Source organism: Daucus carota, chromosome 5, assembly GCF_001625215.2.
Source record: "Daucus carota subsp. sativus chromosome 5, DH1 v3.0, whole genome shotgun sequence".
NCBI classification, from domain to species: domain Eukaryota; kingdom Viridiplantae; phylum Streptophyta; class Magnoliopsida; order Apiales; family Apiaceae; genus Daucus; species Daucus carota.
The window spans coordinates 31,368,180-31,387,628 of NC_030385.2; the positions used below are offsets into that span (position 1 = coordinate 31,368,180).

The 19,449-nt window shown below is 32.8% G+C and overlaps 2 protein-coding genes across 4 annotated transcripts; one reads left to right on the forward strand and one right to left on the reverse strand.

Moving 5' to 3' along the window:
• Positions 1-674: 674 nt before the first annotated feature.
• LOC108223712 (uncharacterized membrane protein At1g16860) lies at positions 675-5,055 on the reverse strand. Of its 2 annotated transcripts, none has more exons than XM_017398096.2 (5): positions 4,821-5,055; positions 3,043-4,046; positions 1,876-2,031; positions 1,386-1,597; positions 675-1,177 (listed from the first exon to the last, which is right to left on the reverse strand). In XM_017398096.2, exons 2-5 carry the CDS (start codon positions 3,925-3,927, stop codon positions 985-987), a joined length of 1,446 nt encoding a protein of 481 aa, XP_017253585.1. In that variant the 5' UTR covers positions 3,928-4,046; positions 4,821-5,055; the 3' UTR covers positions 675-984. The 2 variants fall into 2 exon arrangements, with proteins under 2 accessions (XP_017253585.1, XP_063949689.1); XM_064093619.1 differs by having other exon boundaries at positions 3,043-4,364; positions 4,821-4,958.
• A 10,834-nt stretch (positions 5,056-15,889) lies between these two features.
• LOC108224143 (protein CHLOROPLAST IMPORT APPARATUS 2) lies at positions 15,890-19,076 on the forward strand. Of its 2 annotated transcripts, XM_017398714.2 has the most exons (3): positions 15,893-17,801; positions 18,207-18,362; positions 18,789-19,076. In XM_017398714.2, exons 1-3 carry the CDS (start codon positions 16,782-16,784, stop codon positions 18,834-18,836), a joined length of 1,224 nt encoding a protein of 407 aa, XP_017254203.1. In that variant the 5' UTR covers positions 15,893-16,781; the 3' UTR covers positions 18,837-19,076. The 2 variants fall into 2 exon arrangements, 1 of the variants encoding a protein (XP_017254203.1); XR_001807360.2 differs by lacking the exon at positions 18,789-19,076 and having other exon boundaries at positions 15,890-17,911; positions 18,207-18,345.
• The last annotated feature ends 373 nt before the right edge of the window (positions 19,077-19,449 follow it).

The following is a 19,449-nucleotide window of genomic DNA, read 5'->3' on the forward strand; positions in this document are numbered from 1 at the left end:
AAACGGCGATTTCATACAAACTTTCATCATCAAATCAAGACCCCACTTACAGTTAAGAAGCGAAAAACAAAACTCTCACCAGAGAGAGAAAACAACCTTATATCTGAAGCAAAACCACAGAAACAAGAGAATTCAAATTGAAAATCCACCCGCTTGAGACAGAGAAGAAAGACAACGAAATCCCCGATGGTTTTAGATCTAAGAATTCTCCCAAGAATAGATCCGGAGCATAACCACAAAAACAAGAGAAATCAGATTGAAACTCACCCGCTTGGGAGAGAGACAGCGAAATTTCCGATGGTTTTAGATCTAAGTTTCCCGAGAAGATGTATTATTCAAAAACTAAGAAGAAAAACAAAGCAATTAAGTAATTCGGGGCTTTCCCTCGGTGAAAACCGATGGAAGCCCCAGGCGGCTACGACAAGAAAGAGACTAGAGAGAATTAGGGTCAAGAGAGAGGCTAGTGAGAAGTATGTACATTGCTTGCTTTTGAAACTACATACACTGTCAAATGCAAAATAAAATAATAAAACAAATGATCTTCAGATCTAACAACCTTGAAACAGAACCTGTCAATTCAGGGCAGCATTACTTTCTTCAAAAAGACAACACTTACGTTCTAAGAAACCATCCATAAAAGAAAGAATGTAAAATCATTTGCGAACACCTTTGCAAAGTACAAACTTCAAAACTAAAAATTATGGAGAACAAGAGACAAAAAATATCTCAAATATTTTCTACATGAAAATCCAACTTAAATCTCCTCGAAAGTTACCAGCATTTCTCTCTACAATATTAATCACACCGATGAAATTAAGAAAGATCCCAAAACATACAATATGGGCAGGATAAGATAATCTGAAAACTATACACTTGATTATAGAGACAAGGCACGACTCTTGCAAACATATTCATACGAAGCCCATCGAGCAATGAAAGCACCAAAACAGCAGATACCCCTTTTTTTTTGTTTTTATGTATTGTCTACACAGGAATAGCATCAACCTTAGAGGAGTCCTCGCACTGTATAACAATGCCCTCAAGATGGGCAGGAAGGATGCACTTGGACCACAGGCATCCTGTAGGTACAGGGTCTGGAGGAGGTACGATCATTAGTACATTCTCATTTCGCTGTACAACTCCCATCACACTTACTGTACTGCCTTCTTTAATGTAGCTGTAAAAGAAAAAAGTATTGCTATTTGAATAACATAATAGATATATACTCAAAAATTCAAACTCCAAAATCCAGCTCTCAAACTGTAAATCTTTTGAGTAATGTTATGCGCAACATACATTTGATCTCTTGATGGTATTGATATATATATATATATATATAACTTCATATTAAACTTTAAAGACTTCAACACAAGGTTAGAAGTTACCCTTCTTTCAATCGCATTACTCGATCGTCGCCGGATAGATTTCGCTTTCCCAACCACCTTACAAATTCTGGAGACATATCTCTGTTTGATTGATTGATATCCACAGCAATTGACTCATCCACAAAAGGAGTCACCTTAGCGCCAGATCCAGCCTTGACCAGTGCTCTTAACCCAGATTGGAAATCAGATATGTAAAAATCTACTACATGCCTCTGCAAATATAAAACAATGAAGTCAGCCGTGTAGGAATGCAAACAAGGCTTAATATTCATGATTTTATATATACTAGTGTACTTAACTCCATCATATACATATGTATACAGTTACGAGTGCTATGCTTGAAGTTTAATGAACGGAAATATCTACAATTAGCATAAGGTCCCAATCACCTAAATAAATGCATACATACTTGAACAAGTTCATATTGAAAATTGAAGATGGAGAGAGAATACAAAACTGACAAGCTGACATAGTGAATATAATCTCTCACCTCAACTGACCGAAGACCCCAAGTAAATCGACGATGTGATGAGTTCGCAGCTTTAGAATCCCATCCTCGGTATTCATACAGACTTGTGGATGTATAAACACAACGAGGAACTCTATTAAATGATGACTCAAGAGGAAGATTCCCGCAAGTTACCACCTGGGAGACAGCAACCAGTTTTTTTAAAGCTCAGCCTAAGCAATCAGTAAGAAAACACAGATATGTATATCAATGTAAAAAATGATAAATAAACCAATAAATATATCTTAGGAAAAAGTTATCATCCAGACTCCAGAGAATCAATGTTAAATTTTAAGCCAAGAGCAATTAAGCTTTACAGTTTTCCATCACAAAGTTGAAGAAAATATTAGCCCTCTGTCTGCATTATTGGTCAAATAGGATTTTCATCTCAGTATAAAGTCCCACCACCCACTTTCTACTCACCAAGGCCTTATGACTGAGAAGTTTTGGCTATTATGAATGGGAACCGCAAACAATTTAGAATTATTAATATTCTACAACCTAACTGGTAGACGGGAAAAACACTATGATTTTTAGATACATTGAACATGAGAAAACACTTGTAGCACTGCAGAAGCCTATAATAAAATTTAAAACAGGTAGGTGATGCCCCTCTTAGTATTAATTAATCCTTGAGAAGGCTAACCACTGTTCGTTGTAGTTGTCTAAAAATACAAATAAACCCTAAGCTTCCAATTTCAACAGACAAAACATCATCCACCCAAGCCTTTAATTACAGCCTTTCTGCCCTCCACAATTATACGACAGAAAAGGAAGGCAATCAGGAATCTTGATTACATTATACCTTGTAGTACTTTGCTTTTTTATAAGTAAACACTATTAAAAAAACAACACTTGCGTAAAGAACTTGTGCTTATAATTGAGCACAGAATTTAAAATCTATTCCTCAGATAGGTATAATATAAAGTTTAAAAACTATACGATCCAGATTCGACATATCTAGCTAGTAACTTATGCTAAAATCTAGCAATTAATAACATCAAGTAATATAAGGAATGCAGATTATATAACATATACTTATTGTAGCATATGATGATACTTGAATGTATTAACAATGAGCCCCGAAGCCTCAGAATGTTTTAATGAAGGCCCATTAAAAAAAAGTAATGATGAGAAAATGTTACATACCCCAGAAACCTTGACAAATTGGCCATTCTTTGCAGTTCTGAGTTCACAATCTGGATAACGAGCTACGAAACTGGTGATAGCTTTTGTTCCCCAGCAGCTATTCCAGACGAACACACTTGTTACAGCAACAAATAAAACAACAACAACAACTAGAAGAATGGGATTGCCGACTGCTGCTAAGATAAAAATGCCAGCAATAAACCCCATCACAAAGAGTAAAACAATGGACCAAAAGATTAGCTTGGGGAAGCTTTTGAAGAAAGAGTTTTCACTCTCCAGGCTAAGGTGAGTAACAGCTTGGTTTTGAACTATAGATGCACTGCCTGACTTAAGTGATCCTGTGGAATCCAAAGGACCAGAAGCCTTGCGAGGAGCGCCTGACGAATTAAGAGGCCCTGAAGTGATAGGCCCGGAAGTTATGAGTCCTGTGGCAGGAAGGACTGGTGGAAGAGGGCCAGAATTGTGGCGGGAAGCAGCATTTGCTCCACCTTGAGGACCTGATGCCTTCTTAATCGGTTCTCCATGTTTATTTAGTGGACCAGAACTTGTCTTCTTCATAGAAATAGAACCTGGAACACCGGCAATAGAACCAGAACCCATCCGACCCCCGGAGCTGGTAGTCATTGGATTTGAGTGTGGAGCAGCACCACCAAAAGAACCTGTCCTTGAGGGGCCACTAGTTATAGGTCCAGATTTTCTCGATCTAGATCCATCCATAGATATATCAAACATCTTTCCAAGTTCTCCAGACTTTTTTATATCACCACCAGTGTAAGGTACTGCTGTTGAGCTCATAGTTGGAGTCCTTTCTTTTGGTGGCTGCTCTGGACGGCCAGACACGTATAGGCCATTGCTCAACTGGTGTGAAGGAAAACGGGAACCCATGTAGCCTCTTGGTTGCCAAAAATGGCCGATGACGTAAGAAAAGCCAAAAGCGCAGACACAAACTTCTAACAAAAAAAAATTCACAACCTAGCAGTCCCGGAGCAAGAATATACCAGTACCTAAATCATCAAAGACAGTAATTACTACAAATCTGAAGAAAAGCCAACATCATTATTGTCGCTATCCGAAATTAGAAAAGAAATAATGTAGAGATTCTTTTCATTCATTATAAGTCCACAGGGAATTTGACTCCAGAGCCCCAAGACCTAGGAGAATATCTTAATTGTCCTCAGTTTGTCGGGAATCGAGATAAGAATTTATATGATCTTATCCGTTTATGCTGTTCCATTACAATGTGCAGAATCATCTAAACAGGAGAGCTAGGTTGAAGGGGCAGGCAGCCTCATTATCAAAACACCACAAAATACAGGACAGATCTGAAAGGTAAGTTACTGAATTATGACAACATATACCTCATAAATACCACACAAAAATCCCTGATCAGCAAGTTCGCAGCTCAATAGACCTATACTAAATGAACATGAACCTGTAGATCCTAGTTCCAAGCAATGACCATCAAATTAAGCCAAGATTAATGCATAACATACACACAAACAAAGTAAATGTTCTACAAACTCCCTAGATCCAAAATCAAGAAAAGTGAAAGATTCACTTCTCAAAACAAGAGATCAGACAAAGAAAAACAAACCCACATAACCAATTGCTCTACAACTCAATCTGGAAATACCCATTTATCAAAAATCCAAAAAGATTCGATCTTTAACCTAAAAGACCGACATTTCATATAGACCATGAGTGAACTCATAACTGTGTGAAGATATAGTTACATACAGGAACATAAAGATAGATAAAGATGAGATAATGGAGGGTACCTGAAGAAGAGAGTAAAGCTGGAACCTGAGGAAGCTTGAACATGGTGGTGGATCAGAGAGAGATGGAGAGAGGGGGAGAGAGAGAGAGTGTGTGTGTGTGTGTGTAAAGGCGGTGTGTCTGTATGTTCACAAATTTTAGTCGAAAACAAAATACAAGAGTAGTAGAATTAGATTATTTACAAAAGATTATGTCTCTACCTGTTCCTTGAAAACTTGTCTTTTAATCCTAACCATTATAATTTAAACCTTTCTCTTTTGTTTTTACTATAAATTTGCTACTCAATTACAGCTCAATCACTGATTTCTTTTTCTGTGGATTTGTTATTTTCGTTTAAAATACTTGTATGTTAACAACTGTGTATATCTTCGAAGTTCGTTTTGTTGAAGATAATTCTCAAAAACTGTTAGCCTATTCACATGTAAAGTTCACTATTAACAAAATCCACAAGATATTTTCACAAAAACTTTTTCTGGAATCATGATTTACATTAATGAATCGTAAATCTTATTTATTACATGGGCATGGCCATTATATTTTATTAATATAAATATATATTTTTGTTTGAAATACGTTACTTTCTAAGTTTTTGGTTACCGCTAAATTAGTGTAACACTTAATTTGCATGTACGAATCTGAATCTCTCTCAAAAACTGTTATATCGATTAAATATTTTCATTCTTCATTTCTACTCCAGAATTTTTCTGTAGCCATTAAAGAAGCATAATCATTCACCAAAAGTTTCACATATAAGCAATGTTAATATCCAAGCTCAAAATTTGCTTTATAAAGGTGGCTGTAAACTTGTTTTATATATTGGGGCCGTTTGGCTGAACTTAAAATAAGTGTTTTTTGCTTAAAATAAAAAAGTGAAGTAGAAGTCAGAAGCAAGTTAAGACTTATAAGTGATTAAACTGTTTGGGAAATAAGCAGAAATCCTGAAACAAAAGCTAGCAATCCTAACTTCTTTAAGTGCTTCTTAACTTTTTACACAGACGATATAAATAAGTGTTTATAACTTATAAGCTCAGAAGGCGACTTATACTGGGCAACCAAACACCACCGATGAATCTTGGTTGCTGGGAGGACAATGGTTCAAGACTTGCAAAATAATTCTAGGGGTATTCATTGTCCCTACCTGTTGGACCCAGCCCTGGTTGTTGGTTTTTACTTTTTCCTTAATTTTTTTTACCAGACTGTTGTTGCATTTTAACAAGATTTCTTGTGCTTTACTCCCTTAAAAAAAAAATCCTGATATTTTATTTTAATCCTACACTTTAATACTCAACATGTATAATGACTATAAATATTTTGCTCGATTGGTTGAAAATCCGGTAAATTTAGAGACATTTGATTTAATTTTAAAAAATGTTTATTAATTTGAAACTTGGGTATTCAATTGAGGTTTTAAATTATGTTACAAAATCTGGTGTTATTCAATCAGGATTTTAATTATGCTTAAAATCTGATGGTGTTCGATCGGGATTGTTTAAAATCCATCAAGTCTGATGGTATTCAGATGCTGATAGATTTTTTTGGATTTCATAAAATGATGAATTTTGTGACATTGCTCAGTGTATTTTACGTTTTTTTGAAATCCCAACAAAATCCATGAGATTTTGAAATATTGTGCTTAAATACGGAAAATCCTATATCAAATTTATGACATTTTATCAAGAATCCGCAGAAAATTAAAATCATATATAATCTATTAAAATTCAAAGCTAAAAAACAATTTATTATAATCTCAGTCGAATACAACCTCTATAATTAACTCGGTTCTATGTGAAACCTGACCCATATAATTGGGGATAGGGCTAGGGCGGGGGCGGGTGTGCTAGTTACTCACTCCCTCCCCGCTCTCACTCGCTCGCTCAGCCTCTAAGATTATACGCTGTATTAATTAATTTACTTTTACAATGCGGACTTATTTGCCTTACAAATTAGTATCAGTTCTGATAATTTTTCATGTGAGCCAGAGTTAAACGCAAGTGTCCCGGGACAACAGAGGATAAACCCACCACTTGGCCTATAATTGTTACAAACTTAATTTAAAAGTGATTGCTTTGAAAATACAGTTAATTTTACAAATTTCTACTTTTATGGATAGTGTTATCTTTTTTTTTTTGATAAAAAGGAATCAATTCATTGATTAAAAGCCATACGGCATCTATAAATAGAATCGAAATTGGGCAGACGCCGAAGAATATCGTTGTTGAATCCTTCCTTCTTGGAGAGGCAACTGAGCGATTTGAAAATGATGAATATATACACTTGTTTCATTGTTTTCATCTGATTGGTTTTCACTTGTTCTGAACAATCGACCATAAATGCGATTCCATAATAACTTTCAAACCGAATCAAACTCATAAAAATCATGCCGATCTATAACCTCGATCATAAGAAAAACCCAAATAAATTGGGAACTTATTGAATGGAAAATAAGATTTTAAAACAAAAAAATAGAGAAAAGGAATCGGGGCTTATCAGTGAAAATCGATGGAAGCCCCTAAAAAATCTTTAATGGAGGTTAGGGTTTAGAGGGGGAGAGGGAGGCGCTGATATATTTTTGACAACGATAGAGTTATCTTTTAGTCAATAGATACATGCAAAACCGAATAACAATATTTGTGATTTAAAATTTGTAAAAGATCTTGTAAAATCAAAAATACCTATTATTTGCTCCGACCCATTTAATTCTATACGTTAGTTATTTGACACGCATTTTAATATTTTGTTAAAATATAATTTTATAACTTATTTTTAGGATTTTTCTTTTCTTTTTTTCGAGAAAATATTTTTTTTTCTGAATAAAATCCTAAAAAAATTATAAAACTATCTTTTCGTGTGTCACGTCTCATGCCTATATTATTACTGTATAAATAGATTCCGAGACTCTGCCTGTGAAACCCCGTCCTGTTCCCCCCCATATGCTTCAAACACATTTTGTTTACACTTTTTTGTCCTTAATTATGCTTAGTCTTTTATCAACATTTTCAACCAGCACAAATGTATAATTATATTAATAATCCTTTTCTGTATCAAATTATAACAATTATACTTATAAATGTGTTAGATAAAATAAATTTGATATTCGATATACGCAAAATGATTACCTGCGGAAGGGTAGGGTTCCTGTCCTTAACATCGGAGCTGTCCACTTCACAAAACAAATTGAATAATAATTGTCGCAGCTGGGAAAGACAACTAAAAAGTGGACAGCTTTGTACTCCTCGTGCATTTCTTTGTAATCTCACATTTTCGCTGCAGATTCGCACATAAAATTATGGTCTTCATGACATATTTTATTATTTGGTGCGGTGTATTATAATATTTTCTCGCTTTGTACTTATTTTCAGTGTCCGTATAGCTTGAGCCGTTTTTGTCAATTTCAATGTCACAAATCTCTATCTTACAAATTCATCTATGCATATATATATATAATATAAATAATATAATGTTTTTAGTTAAAAACCTACAAATATTTTCCTATTTTTGCACCATGCCAGCCATTTGCTATATAACATATCTATATTGAACATAATTGTAAGAATGTCATCATTTTTAAATATAAAAAACATAAATTAATTATTTTTTCAATAGGGATTTAGGATTCAACATAGTTTGACATGTTTTTCAGCACCAGCTAACTTGTGTTACACAAAATAGGAGTACATAAACTAAACTTTCGATTGTAAAATTAAGCTAAATTATTTACCACTCCGTTAAGGTATTATTTGGCATTGCTGTTGCAACAACAACGTCAGTTTTTTGCTTTTCGATGAAAAACTGTTTGATAAATCTAAAACCAGCTTTTTCCAAATAGCAATTTTTAGCTAAATTGTTGTTTTTAGAAAAAAGCTAGTCTTCCTATGTTGTTAAAAAAAGTTGTTTTTCAGCTTTTACAGGAAGCTGTTATAGATTCCACTATCAAATTTCAACAGACATATTATTTTTTATATTATAACTCAAAATAAGCACATATCAAAAAAATTACTAAACCGTTATCTGATTTCTACAATAGCTTTTTTTTACTAGCACTTTTTCCGACAACAAAGCAACACCCCAAACAGACCCTAAAACCAAATTATATATGTGTTTAATGTGTTTATTTATTAACTTTTTAAATAAAATAGTGATATTTTTTTGTTGTTTTCAACATAGATATTTCACATAACTAATAATTATTATGCAAAGAAAATAATAAAATGGCGAAATTTACTGATTCGATTTTTTTTTGGATTTTTCTGATGTGTATATATATCGTGTTGTGCCCGAACCACACAAAAATCCGGGCCTTGTTGCGGGAAAGTGAAGTCTTGCTGATTGTTGATTTTGTAGCCCATGTGATTCAAAATTAAAATCGACTACAAGCATGCATGCTTCTCATTGTCGAAGGCAGTAAGCCCATATCACCAGTCCAGGGGTTAAAGATAAAAAGCTGTGGGCTCAAAGGAAGTACAACTGGGCTTCATTTAGGCCCTTTCAGATCCCGATATAGCATTATAGTATGGGAAACATGCTCGTAGTAATAAAAATCACTGACAATTTTATCCTACGCTTTAAATATATAAAAGTCCTCCTTCTGTTTACATCAAAGAGTTATTTACTCACGATATCTATTGAAATTTTAAAAGCTTTTTTTAATAATAAGATCAAAATAATTTAATACAATTTTATTTTTGAAGAAAATTCAATTGGAATTTAAAAATCAAAATCTTAAATTAATCAATCAGGGTTTTAATTTATACTATAAAATTTGATGGTATTCAACCAAGATTTTAGATTATACTTTAAAATTTAATGATATTCAACAAGAATTATTTAAAATCAAATTTATAAGATTTTAAAAACGTTGTGCTTAAATTCTAACGCGCGACTCTCATCAACTCTGCGACATTTTATCAGGAATCCGCATAAAATTAAATATTAAAATTCGCACAAGTAAAATCCATTAAAATTTCGATCGAATATAACCTTCCATATTCACGCATCACTGGTAGAACAGTTGTTATATGACCTTGCTCGCTTCAGATATATAACTCATTTACCTCGTATAAACTCGAAAAAAGAAAGAAAAGCATTTTATATCTTGTTTATAAAATGCTAGATGCATAGATAGAGCCTGTAGTATGTTTAGCAGGGTGCGATACATCTGGACGGTCTATCCAAATTCAAAGGCCACGAAATCCCTATTCGAATTTCATTAAGATAAGGTATTGCCTGCCATTATTGTTCGTATATTAATGTGAGTCGTGTTAATGATACGTAACTTTGTGGCCAATAACTAAACCGCCCATACTTTTTTACATTTCAACTCTTCGCCTAATTGCTTGCCCTGTTGCCCATAGTAAATTGTTTTCAACGCCTGCAAAAGTTCGAAAAGTGTCCATAATAAACTGTCTTCGACACCCCGGAAAAAGCATAATTGCTATATACACTTCATCTTTACTTCGTGCAGTTCACGGAGATTACAAATATATCCCTCCTAAGCTTTTGTGTCGTTGGTATAAAAAATAAATTTAGTCTTGATTTTTTGTGCAGAACAGGATTTTGTGCAGAACAGGATTATTGCCAGCAATCAATACACGCACTGACTTAAGTTTTTGCTCATCTTTTATTAATATCGGTTGATTATATTCTTATTGGTTTTTGTTAAAATATTGTTTATTCATTCTCAATTATATCAAACTATATTTGATTTTTTTTATATTATAACATCTAACTGGCCTAATATCATTAATATGTATTAAAAATTTAGAAAAATAATATATAAAATATTTATTCATACACTTTTATTTTACTTTATATATAAATTTATTACTAAAATACTTGATTTTATATATAATTTTATCCTCCACTTTAATTTTTTATCGAAGTGTTTGAGTTTTTTGGGGCAAAAAATTATTTGGGCTGGAATGGGTCAAAATCTCAATACATAAATATTAAAAAAATTAACACTAGTGTTTGATATAATATTTTAGTCAAATAAAAAATACTTGATTTTTAATTAAAAAGATAACACTAGTGTTTGATATAATATTTTAATGAAAATAAAAATAAATTGATTTTATAAAATATAACCTTTAGCTGGCCAGAATCTTTAATATGTATTAAAAATTTTGAACGATAATTTATATATATTATATTTATTCATATAATTTCATTTGACTTTATATATAATTTTATCAGTAAAATATTTGAATTTGTGTATAATTTTATCCACTTTAATTTTTTATCGATGTGTTTAATTTCTTTTATTTTGTTCATTCTCATTTAATCAGAAAAAAACTTAAAATTTTGAGACTTCACTATCAGGGGCGAGGCATATAACCCAATAATATTGAATATTAAATATTAAAAAAAAATTAACATTAGTGTTTGATATAATATTTTAGTCAAAATAAAAAATCCTTGAGTTTTTTATAATATAACTTTTAGATGGCCTAGAATCTTTAACATCTATTAAGAATCTTCACAATTTTAAAATGTATTTAAAAATTACTCTTGATCAAAATTTTAAAATGTATTTAATATTAAAAAAAGTGAATGATTCCTTAATAGTCATAAATATTTTAATATGCAAAACTAATAGATTATTAAAACATGATAATCATATTTTATAATATATTTTTGAAAAGAATATATGTTTTAGAATTAAAATCTAAATATTTTAAATTTTAAAATTAAAAAAGTAAGAAATTGTTTGAAGTTAACCATCAATGCAGTAGCACCTGTTGAACCCTGTTACACGTGTGCAAATAAATATACATTCAAGCGTGAGTATTATTATCAAGAGTTAAACACATTGTAGTCAACAGTACGTGATTAATAGAGTTTCACGCATTTAATAGATTAAAGATTATACTAGTAATTTCAACGAACTGTATAAAGTAAAAATGAACTGTATTTAGCAACACCCGAAAAAGTGTATAAATTACGGATATTACAAGATATTCACCAATCACTTGGTCTCATTTTAACTATTTTTTTATTTTTTAATATGTACTTTATTAAAGAAAATCACATCTAAATAAAATTGCTTTTATAAGTTTTGTATCAAAATTTATAAATCCACTACCGAAAACATAATAAACCCACAGTCTTGAACCATAAATCTGAAATTTCCGATCTACGTTCATTACTCACTCACTAAATGCAGGCAAAATTAAAGCAGTAAACAAGGCAATATATAGTACTAGTAAATTAGTAATACTCTGTGTGTTTTTCATTTGTTTGCATTGGAAGACGGGGTCGGCACGCATTCTAATACTCTCGTAAAACGTAGTTTGATAAATTATTTTGAACTTTTTTTTTTCTGAATAAAAATTTGATGTTTAAATTTTTATACAAAAAAGAAAAAATTTAAAAATAAGTTATAAAACTATGTTTTATATGCGCCTTAAAATGCATGTGGAATGTAAAAAAATTGTAAAGAAATGAGAGGGACAGAAAGAGTATACAGTTTTTTCTGAGAATGAATTAGTAATATACAGTTGTTAAATAAACTACTTAACGAAGCTACATCACAATATGGTAAAATATCTGTGCTGTATGATTGGACAAGCCTGAGAAATATCCAGAGAAGAAAAGAAACCTCTGCTGGAATTGTTTCTACCATGTTAGCTCTCTGTAAACTCTGCCTTGTATATTGTGGGTGCCCCAGTGGTACAAGTTGCGGTTTCATTAACAGAAAAATAAAAGATAAAATCTCAAAAATAGCGACAGCAAATACTGGCATCATTCGATGTAATGGTGTCCCATTTATGCACCTAGCTTAACTTAACATGCAACGAAGCTCAATTTAGAGCCATTAAATTAAGCAATGCTACGGCCACAATAATTTTTTTTCTTATTTCTGTAGTTGATTATCTTCGTTTAAGAGATGACAATGCCCATTGTTGCAAACGATATCCACAACCTGAAGAAAATGTATGGTCGTAGATGGCGTTGTAGTTTTCTGTTTTGATAACTTTGTGATGTCTTCATTTTTATATCTATTGTTTCTACTGATTCTGGAGTTATAAGTCAAATAAGTATTTGAAAAGTACTTCTGTCATCCGATTTAGACAAAGGTTGTAATTTAACAAAATTTTAAATATTTCCAATTTTTTAACATCTTATCATATTTAATATATTAATTTAAGGACTACATTGAAAATAATAATACAGTGGATTATTTTGAAAAACTGTTAGTAATTATATATTAAAAACAAATAAACTAATTAAATAAATTATATTATAAATGACTCATGTAAATTGGGGAGGAGGCAATAGTTTCTTCTTGTTTAGAAAATTTTAAGGTTTTTATGTCATTGGTAGGGGTGAGCAAAAGTTCTCCAAACCGACCGAACCGACCGATCCAATCCGTCCAAACCGAATTTAACGGTTTTATAACGGTATGGTTTCAAATTATAAAAACCGAATTATTTCGGTTTGGTTTCGGTTTTTACCTCCAAACCAACCGATAAATCCGAACCGAACCGAATGTGTAGATTTGAACATTAATATACATGTACTAATAATGTATTATTAAAAATAAAATTATAATCTACAGAAAAATGTAAAATCTTAAACATATAAAAGGTATCCTAGTAAAGATTTTCTTTAAAAATATTATTTATTCTATTTTATGATATTAATTTTGATGTATGTATTATGTTTCCATTCTTTTTATTTATATTTTATATAAAAGTATACGAATCACATTTTTTTATTTTCTTCCGTCTCTTTTTATTTATCAAGCTAATATATTCTTGTATCCTCTTTAAATATGATTAAATAGAAAATATAAATTGAATTTTTCATTCCTTATTTTTCAAGTTAAAATTTAATTTTGTTGCTAACTTTGTTTTAAATATTAAAAACGGTTTAAACCGAAACCAAACCGAACCGAACCGTTTTAAACGGATTGGTTTGGTTTGGATTTTAAACATAATAGTTTGGTTTTGAATTGAGATTTTGGAAAACCGATTATTTCCGTTTGGTTTGGTTTAGACCCTCAAACCGCCCGATGCTCACCCCTAGCCATTGGTATAAATGAGAGTTGTGCGAATTTGTCATTAAAGTTCCGGATGGATTTAATAGTCTCTGCACGAATCGTATAAGTAAAATTCACATGACGTCCCTTTTTATTTGTAACTTTGACTTTTTACACGTAACTTAAGATGATTAAAGAACATACTTTTAGTTATTATTTTTAAAATTTTCTTTTTGTGAATTAAAGTTTATAGTTTATATTTTTATTCACAAAAAAAAAATTAAAAATAATAAGCGGAATTATGATTTTTACTCATCTTATGTTACATGCAAAAAGTGACAAGTAAAAAAGGACGGAGGTAATATAACAATCTACAAACTTTATCGCTCGTGATTTAATGTAGAATATTCAAAAACTTTTATGACTCACGAAAATTAGATATTTAAAATCGAAAGCAACTGAATTTTTACTGACAGGCAGAGGCAGATAACTGTATTTTGCTGCTGAGTAGAATAGTTCGTGTGTCCCCTTATCAAGTTGATGAGTGCTGAGATAAGTGAATTATACGCACAATTCGAAAAGTTTGTATTTAGAAATTATATAAAGCAGATATGTGGGGGCAATAACAATAAAAAATAAAATCTTGATTTGGTTATTATATTGACAAGCCACTGATGTTAAACACGCCAACGTACGACCCCTAAATGCCACACAAAACACATCACAAGGTAACAAAACCTTAAAATCATTGCTCTCATCCACTAAACCTCATCTGCACCTTTGGTACACGTGAAAATCCGTCTACCGTTAAAGGGATGTCCACGTAAGCCCTAGAAAATCTTTGTTAGGCAATTAGTGAACGACACGTCATTAGATAAGAAAGTCTCTTCCCCATGATAGTTTGCAGGGGTGACATACTTGAAACAAGATCAACTGTGACATCCATCCGTGCCCCATGAATTAGAGATAGATTCTTCTAGTCACCGCATTGCGTTTATTATTACATTGTTTAACTTATCATATTACATTCAATTTCTAATCATAACGCACCAGCTTGATTTTTACAAGATCTGCAGAAACAGACTAGTATGAGCAATAATATACTAGTTGTCTCAAAATTTTATACAAATAACATTATGATCAGTTTGGGAGTTTGAATTTTATTTGAAATTATAAAGTTTAGATCGGAATTTCATTTGAAATCCAGACATTCAAATATTAGTATAATATGAGAATTTGAACTGACGACTCAAATCCTGTCATTGACATGAAAGGTATGTTTTTAAACGGCATCTTATAATGATGGAATTTGAAATAACGACTCAAATACTATTATTTAAAATGAAATGTATGTCACACATGTAAATACACATGATCCCGAAAAAAAAAATGAGACAGTTTTGACTGTTCTAACATTTTTCATTATTGAATCATGTAATGCAGGGAGTAATCAGAGCATCTCCAGCGCTGTTGGTTATAATCATTGGCTAAATTGGACCTGTAAGAAATTATGTAAAATTTGTTGAACTTGTAAGACATTTTGCTTCAATGGTACTAGCTATATTGGTTGGTTATAATTTAAAAATATTATGTTATTAATATTTTAAATTGTTAAATTAGAATATATCAGTTCAATATGGTATAAATGATGTACGATCTTCCTACAGATTTTCTTACAGACCTGTAGAGGTTCGACAAATTTAGTCATCCATAGGAGGTTGGCTAAATTTATAGACAACAGCTGAGCATGGTTGGAATTGAGTTTTTGAAGCTGTTGGCTAAATGTTTTTATTTTAAGTATGCCAACTCACTTTTTAGCCAAGGGTTTTGGATGGTTGGAGATGCTCTTTCTGAAAAAGATGCTGAAATTACAAAATTACATACATGCACAGAGGTAAACGAGGGATTGGAATAATTGGAGTATCAAAAGTTTAAAAAAAAAAAAGTGAGAGAGAAAGAAATGGGGAGCTGAGAAATGCACAGTGTGGTCCAAATATAGAAGCCAAAACAAGCGTTGTCTCATCCTCTGTTATCATCTCTGTCCGTCCATCTTAGAGAGAGAAGTCCCATAATTCAGAGAGAGATTGTGTGAGAGAGAGAGGTGGGCTCTGCTTTTTTACAGATGCCCCTCAACGTATCTCTCTCTTTTTTATCTTCTCCCCGTGACTCCTGCTACAAAAACACTCCCTCCTCTGTCTCTCCCCTGTTTCTCACACCAATCCACTGCACTCTTGGATTCTCACTATTGGATAATTCTCTTCTTTTTTGACATTTTTTCACATTCCTCTCGGATAAAATAAACCCCATGTCTTGATAAGTTTAAATCTCGGGGATTGTGCATCACAAGTTATAAATTCTTCCTCTCTTCGCTTGTCCTTCCTCTTCTCCTCACTCTCTTACAATATAAAAGTACTTGTTTCCTCATTTAGCTAGAGGGTTTTTCTTGCATGTTTTGATGAATTCAAGAATGATTTTTTGAGTTTTGGTATTTGAACTTGCAGTACCTTTTTGGGTTTTTACAGGGTTTTAGAATCTTTTTAATCTATATAATATCTTGGCCCTTTTGTCTCTTCTTTTCATTATTATATAAACCATATGATATGATATAAGATACCACCCTTTTCTTGTACATTCTGGGGTTTAGGGTTTTGTGCTATTTTCTTATAGGCTGCTTTACCATTTCAACACAATCCTACCTATTCACTGTATTTTTCTTGCCTTATTGGTTGTTCAGTTTGAACCAATACTTGAGCTTTTCTTGTTGTCATCAATTTATTATAATTGCGTGGGCCAGTTCAACTCTGATTCCAGTTAGTACTTAATTTATGTTCAGAATCTTCTGCTGTGTACTTAATTCTGATTCTGCAAAATCTTCTGAGCATCATTTTGTTCTGTAATTCTCTTCTGTTGAGTTTTGCACTTCAAGTTTGTTTCTTTTTTTTGCATCTTGATTTTTATGAATTGAGCACTTGTTTTCTTCAAAATGTCTTCTTGTATAAGTGGAGGTGGCCGGACTTATGGCTTCGATCTCGATATAGTTAAATCGACGTCTACTTGTAGTAGAACTTCACATTCGTCATCTCCGTCTTCAACGCTCTCTGAATCAAGCAATTCTCCGATTGCAATCTCACATCGAAAGCCTAGAACACCGCGAAAAAGACCAAACCAAACTTACAATGAGGCAGCGGTGCTTCTTTCCACTGCATACCCAAAAATATTTTCCACCAAGCACCTCACTAAGCCTTGCAAATCTAGCAAATTGTGCAATACTTTTTTGGATGAGCCTCCTGAGTTGCTTCTTCCATTCCGAACCATAGACAATTCGGGGTTTTTACTCCAGCAGCCAATACTAGAAAAGCCCATTGTCGGCATTGAGCCTAAAGTAGTCAATTCTTGTGAAAGAATTTGTCAGAGTCCCGCGGGGAGCGATTTCTATGGGAATTCTACTGAATTCTGTGATGAGCAGCAGGGAGATTTTGATGCGGAGTCGATACTCGATGAAGAAATGGAAGAAGGGATTGACAGCATCATGGGGAATCTAAGCGTGAACAACGATAATATAGTCAATGAAATGACTAATGACACTTGCATTGGTTATCCATTGGGGCTGGGATTTAGTGCAAATTTTGATTTTGGTTTCGGGATGAGAAGGGGAGTGAGGGCCTTAAGAAATGTCGATGAATCGAATTGGTGGAGTTTTCCTACGGTTGATGTTGTTGACATTACGCCTAAATTCAAGACCATCACATCTTCAGCTGCGCAAAAGAAGAAAAAGAAGGTCGAGAAAATTGTGGAACTCAAGTCCTTAAATTTTCCTAAAGATAATAAAATTTCAGCAGTTGCTGCTGCGCCTGCTGCTGAAGAAGCTGCTACACTTCCAGAGCTGAGTGCCGGGCCACGACTGAAACTAAATTACGACAAAGTAATGGAGGCCTGGTCGGACCGGGGCTCGCCATTTCCAGATGAAATATCAGGGTCGGAGTCATCAGGAAATGATATTTATGTACGTTTCTCTGCCACTCCCGTCAGGAAATCTAGGTCCAAGAAGAAAGTTTAAAAACAAGTCTGTCATATGTTTTTTTAGTTTCTAGCAATGCTTTTCACGCAGGGTAGGTGCGTTCCAATCAAATTTTAATAAATCCGCGTCTGTTTTTCATGTCAAATTTTCATCGTGCATCTTTTACGACTTTAAAACAAAATACTTTAAAAAAATGTCATTTTCTGGTAAAAAAAGTTATACCTCGGTCAAAATATTAACGATGTTGTCGAGAAAAAAGAAAAAATCTCATGTCCGCGCACACATTGGAATTTTGAAAGAGGAGCAATGATTAACATATGCATAATGTGGTGTTAATTTAGAGCATATGGGGTAAATTAGTCTGAAATGTTGTGTTTATGGTTGGAACAGGCAAGGCTGGCTCAAATAGACTTGTTCTCAGAGCTTGGAGGAGTGAGAGAAGCTAGTGTACAACGTTACAAGGAAAAAAGGCGCAACCGTCTCTTCTCCAAGAAAATCAGGTACCAGGTCAGAAAACTCAACGCTGATCGACGCCCAAGAATGAAGGTACATTCTAATCTTATTTTTCATCTTCTCTTTCTTTTCTTACTACCATACAGTATGATTTTTAATACGTATCCAGTTTGCCAGTAATGTGTATAAGACGGACTAAACCCGACCTCTTCTCAACTCATGTTATTGGAAATCTAAAAATTAGTTCAAAAATAATATTATTATTTTACTGTCTGATAAGATTTTAAAACTTCATTATCCACGTCTAGTGTAAAATCCTGATTTCACCGCTGTTCAAACATATATCATCGAATCACAACAATCAATTATTGGGGACCATACCACGAATGGGAGTATCCACCCAGCCCCCTGTTTTTGTATAGACTGATTTTGACTCTTCATCTATGGTTAAAAAATCTGTGTCATATGTTAATGCATCTTAAAAAGTTGTTGAATGTATTCATGTTTGAAATGTTGCAGGGGAGGTTTGTTAGAAGGTCAAACTCAGACATGGATGAGGAAAGCTAAGTGTTGAAAAAAAGCATTGGGTGCTTGAATATACTCACCAAACTGTGTCTCCAAAATTTCATCATTTTTGTAGTATTTGTTTTCTACAATAAGTTTGCTGGCTGCAATGTTATCAGTAATGAGGAAGGGAATTGAGAATAGTATAGTTAAGAAGAGGAATGTGGATGAAATCAAGTAGTTGTCCATATTGTAAAACAAATTTTGTGCTTATTACATAATACATTTGTTTTTGTTTTTAAATGATTGTGGTTGTTGTTTAGTTTTTGGAAGATGCTTTTGGTAGCTTGTTTGGGGAGACATGCATGTTAGTTGATACACTTCTTCGCCTTGAGCAGGCTAGCCAATAGGTTTTTATTCAAGTACCTTGTCCAGGTTGAACCTAGATATTGTTTAATTATCAAAAATAAAATATTAATTACTTAAATAATATAAAAATATGCAGTATTATAAAAAATATAACAACAAGACAATAGAAAGTTTGGAGACCAACTAAAAGACCTACCAAAAATTAAATATTAACTAATTAAATAATATAAAAATATGCAGTACTGAAAATGCAATAATTGGACAATGGGAAGTTTGGAGTCCAACGAAGAAACCTAGATGTCGATAA

Bases quoted from the DNA above. Each gene is read 5' to 3' on its own strand.
- LOC108223712 (XM_017398096.2), bottom strand. From the start codon at position 3,927: ATGGGTTCCCGTTTTCCTTCACACCAGTTGAGCAATGGCCTATACGTG. The intron at 2,032-3,042 runs GTATGTAACATT...GCTGTCTCCCAG, and splicing joins AATTTGTCAAGGTTTCTGGG to GTGGTAACTTGCGGGAATCT. The intron at 1,178-1,385 runs GTAACTTCTAAC...TTTCTTTTACAG, and splicing joins GTAATGCGATTGAAAGAAGG to CTACATTAAAGAAGGCAGTA.
- LOC108224143 (XM_017398714.2), top strand. From the start codon at position 16,782: ATGTCTTCTTGTATAAGTGGAGGTGGCCGGACTTATGGCTTCGATCTC. The intron at 17,802-18,206 runs GTACGTTTCTCT...TGGTTGGAACAG, and splicing joins CATCAGGAAATGATATTTAT to GCAAGGCTGGCTCAAATAGA. The intron at 18,363-18,788 runs GTACATTCTAAT...GAAATGTTGCAG, and splicing joins ATCGACGCCCAAGAATGAAG to GGGAGGTTTGTTAGAAGGTC.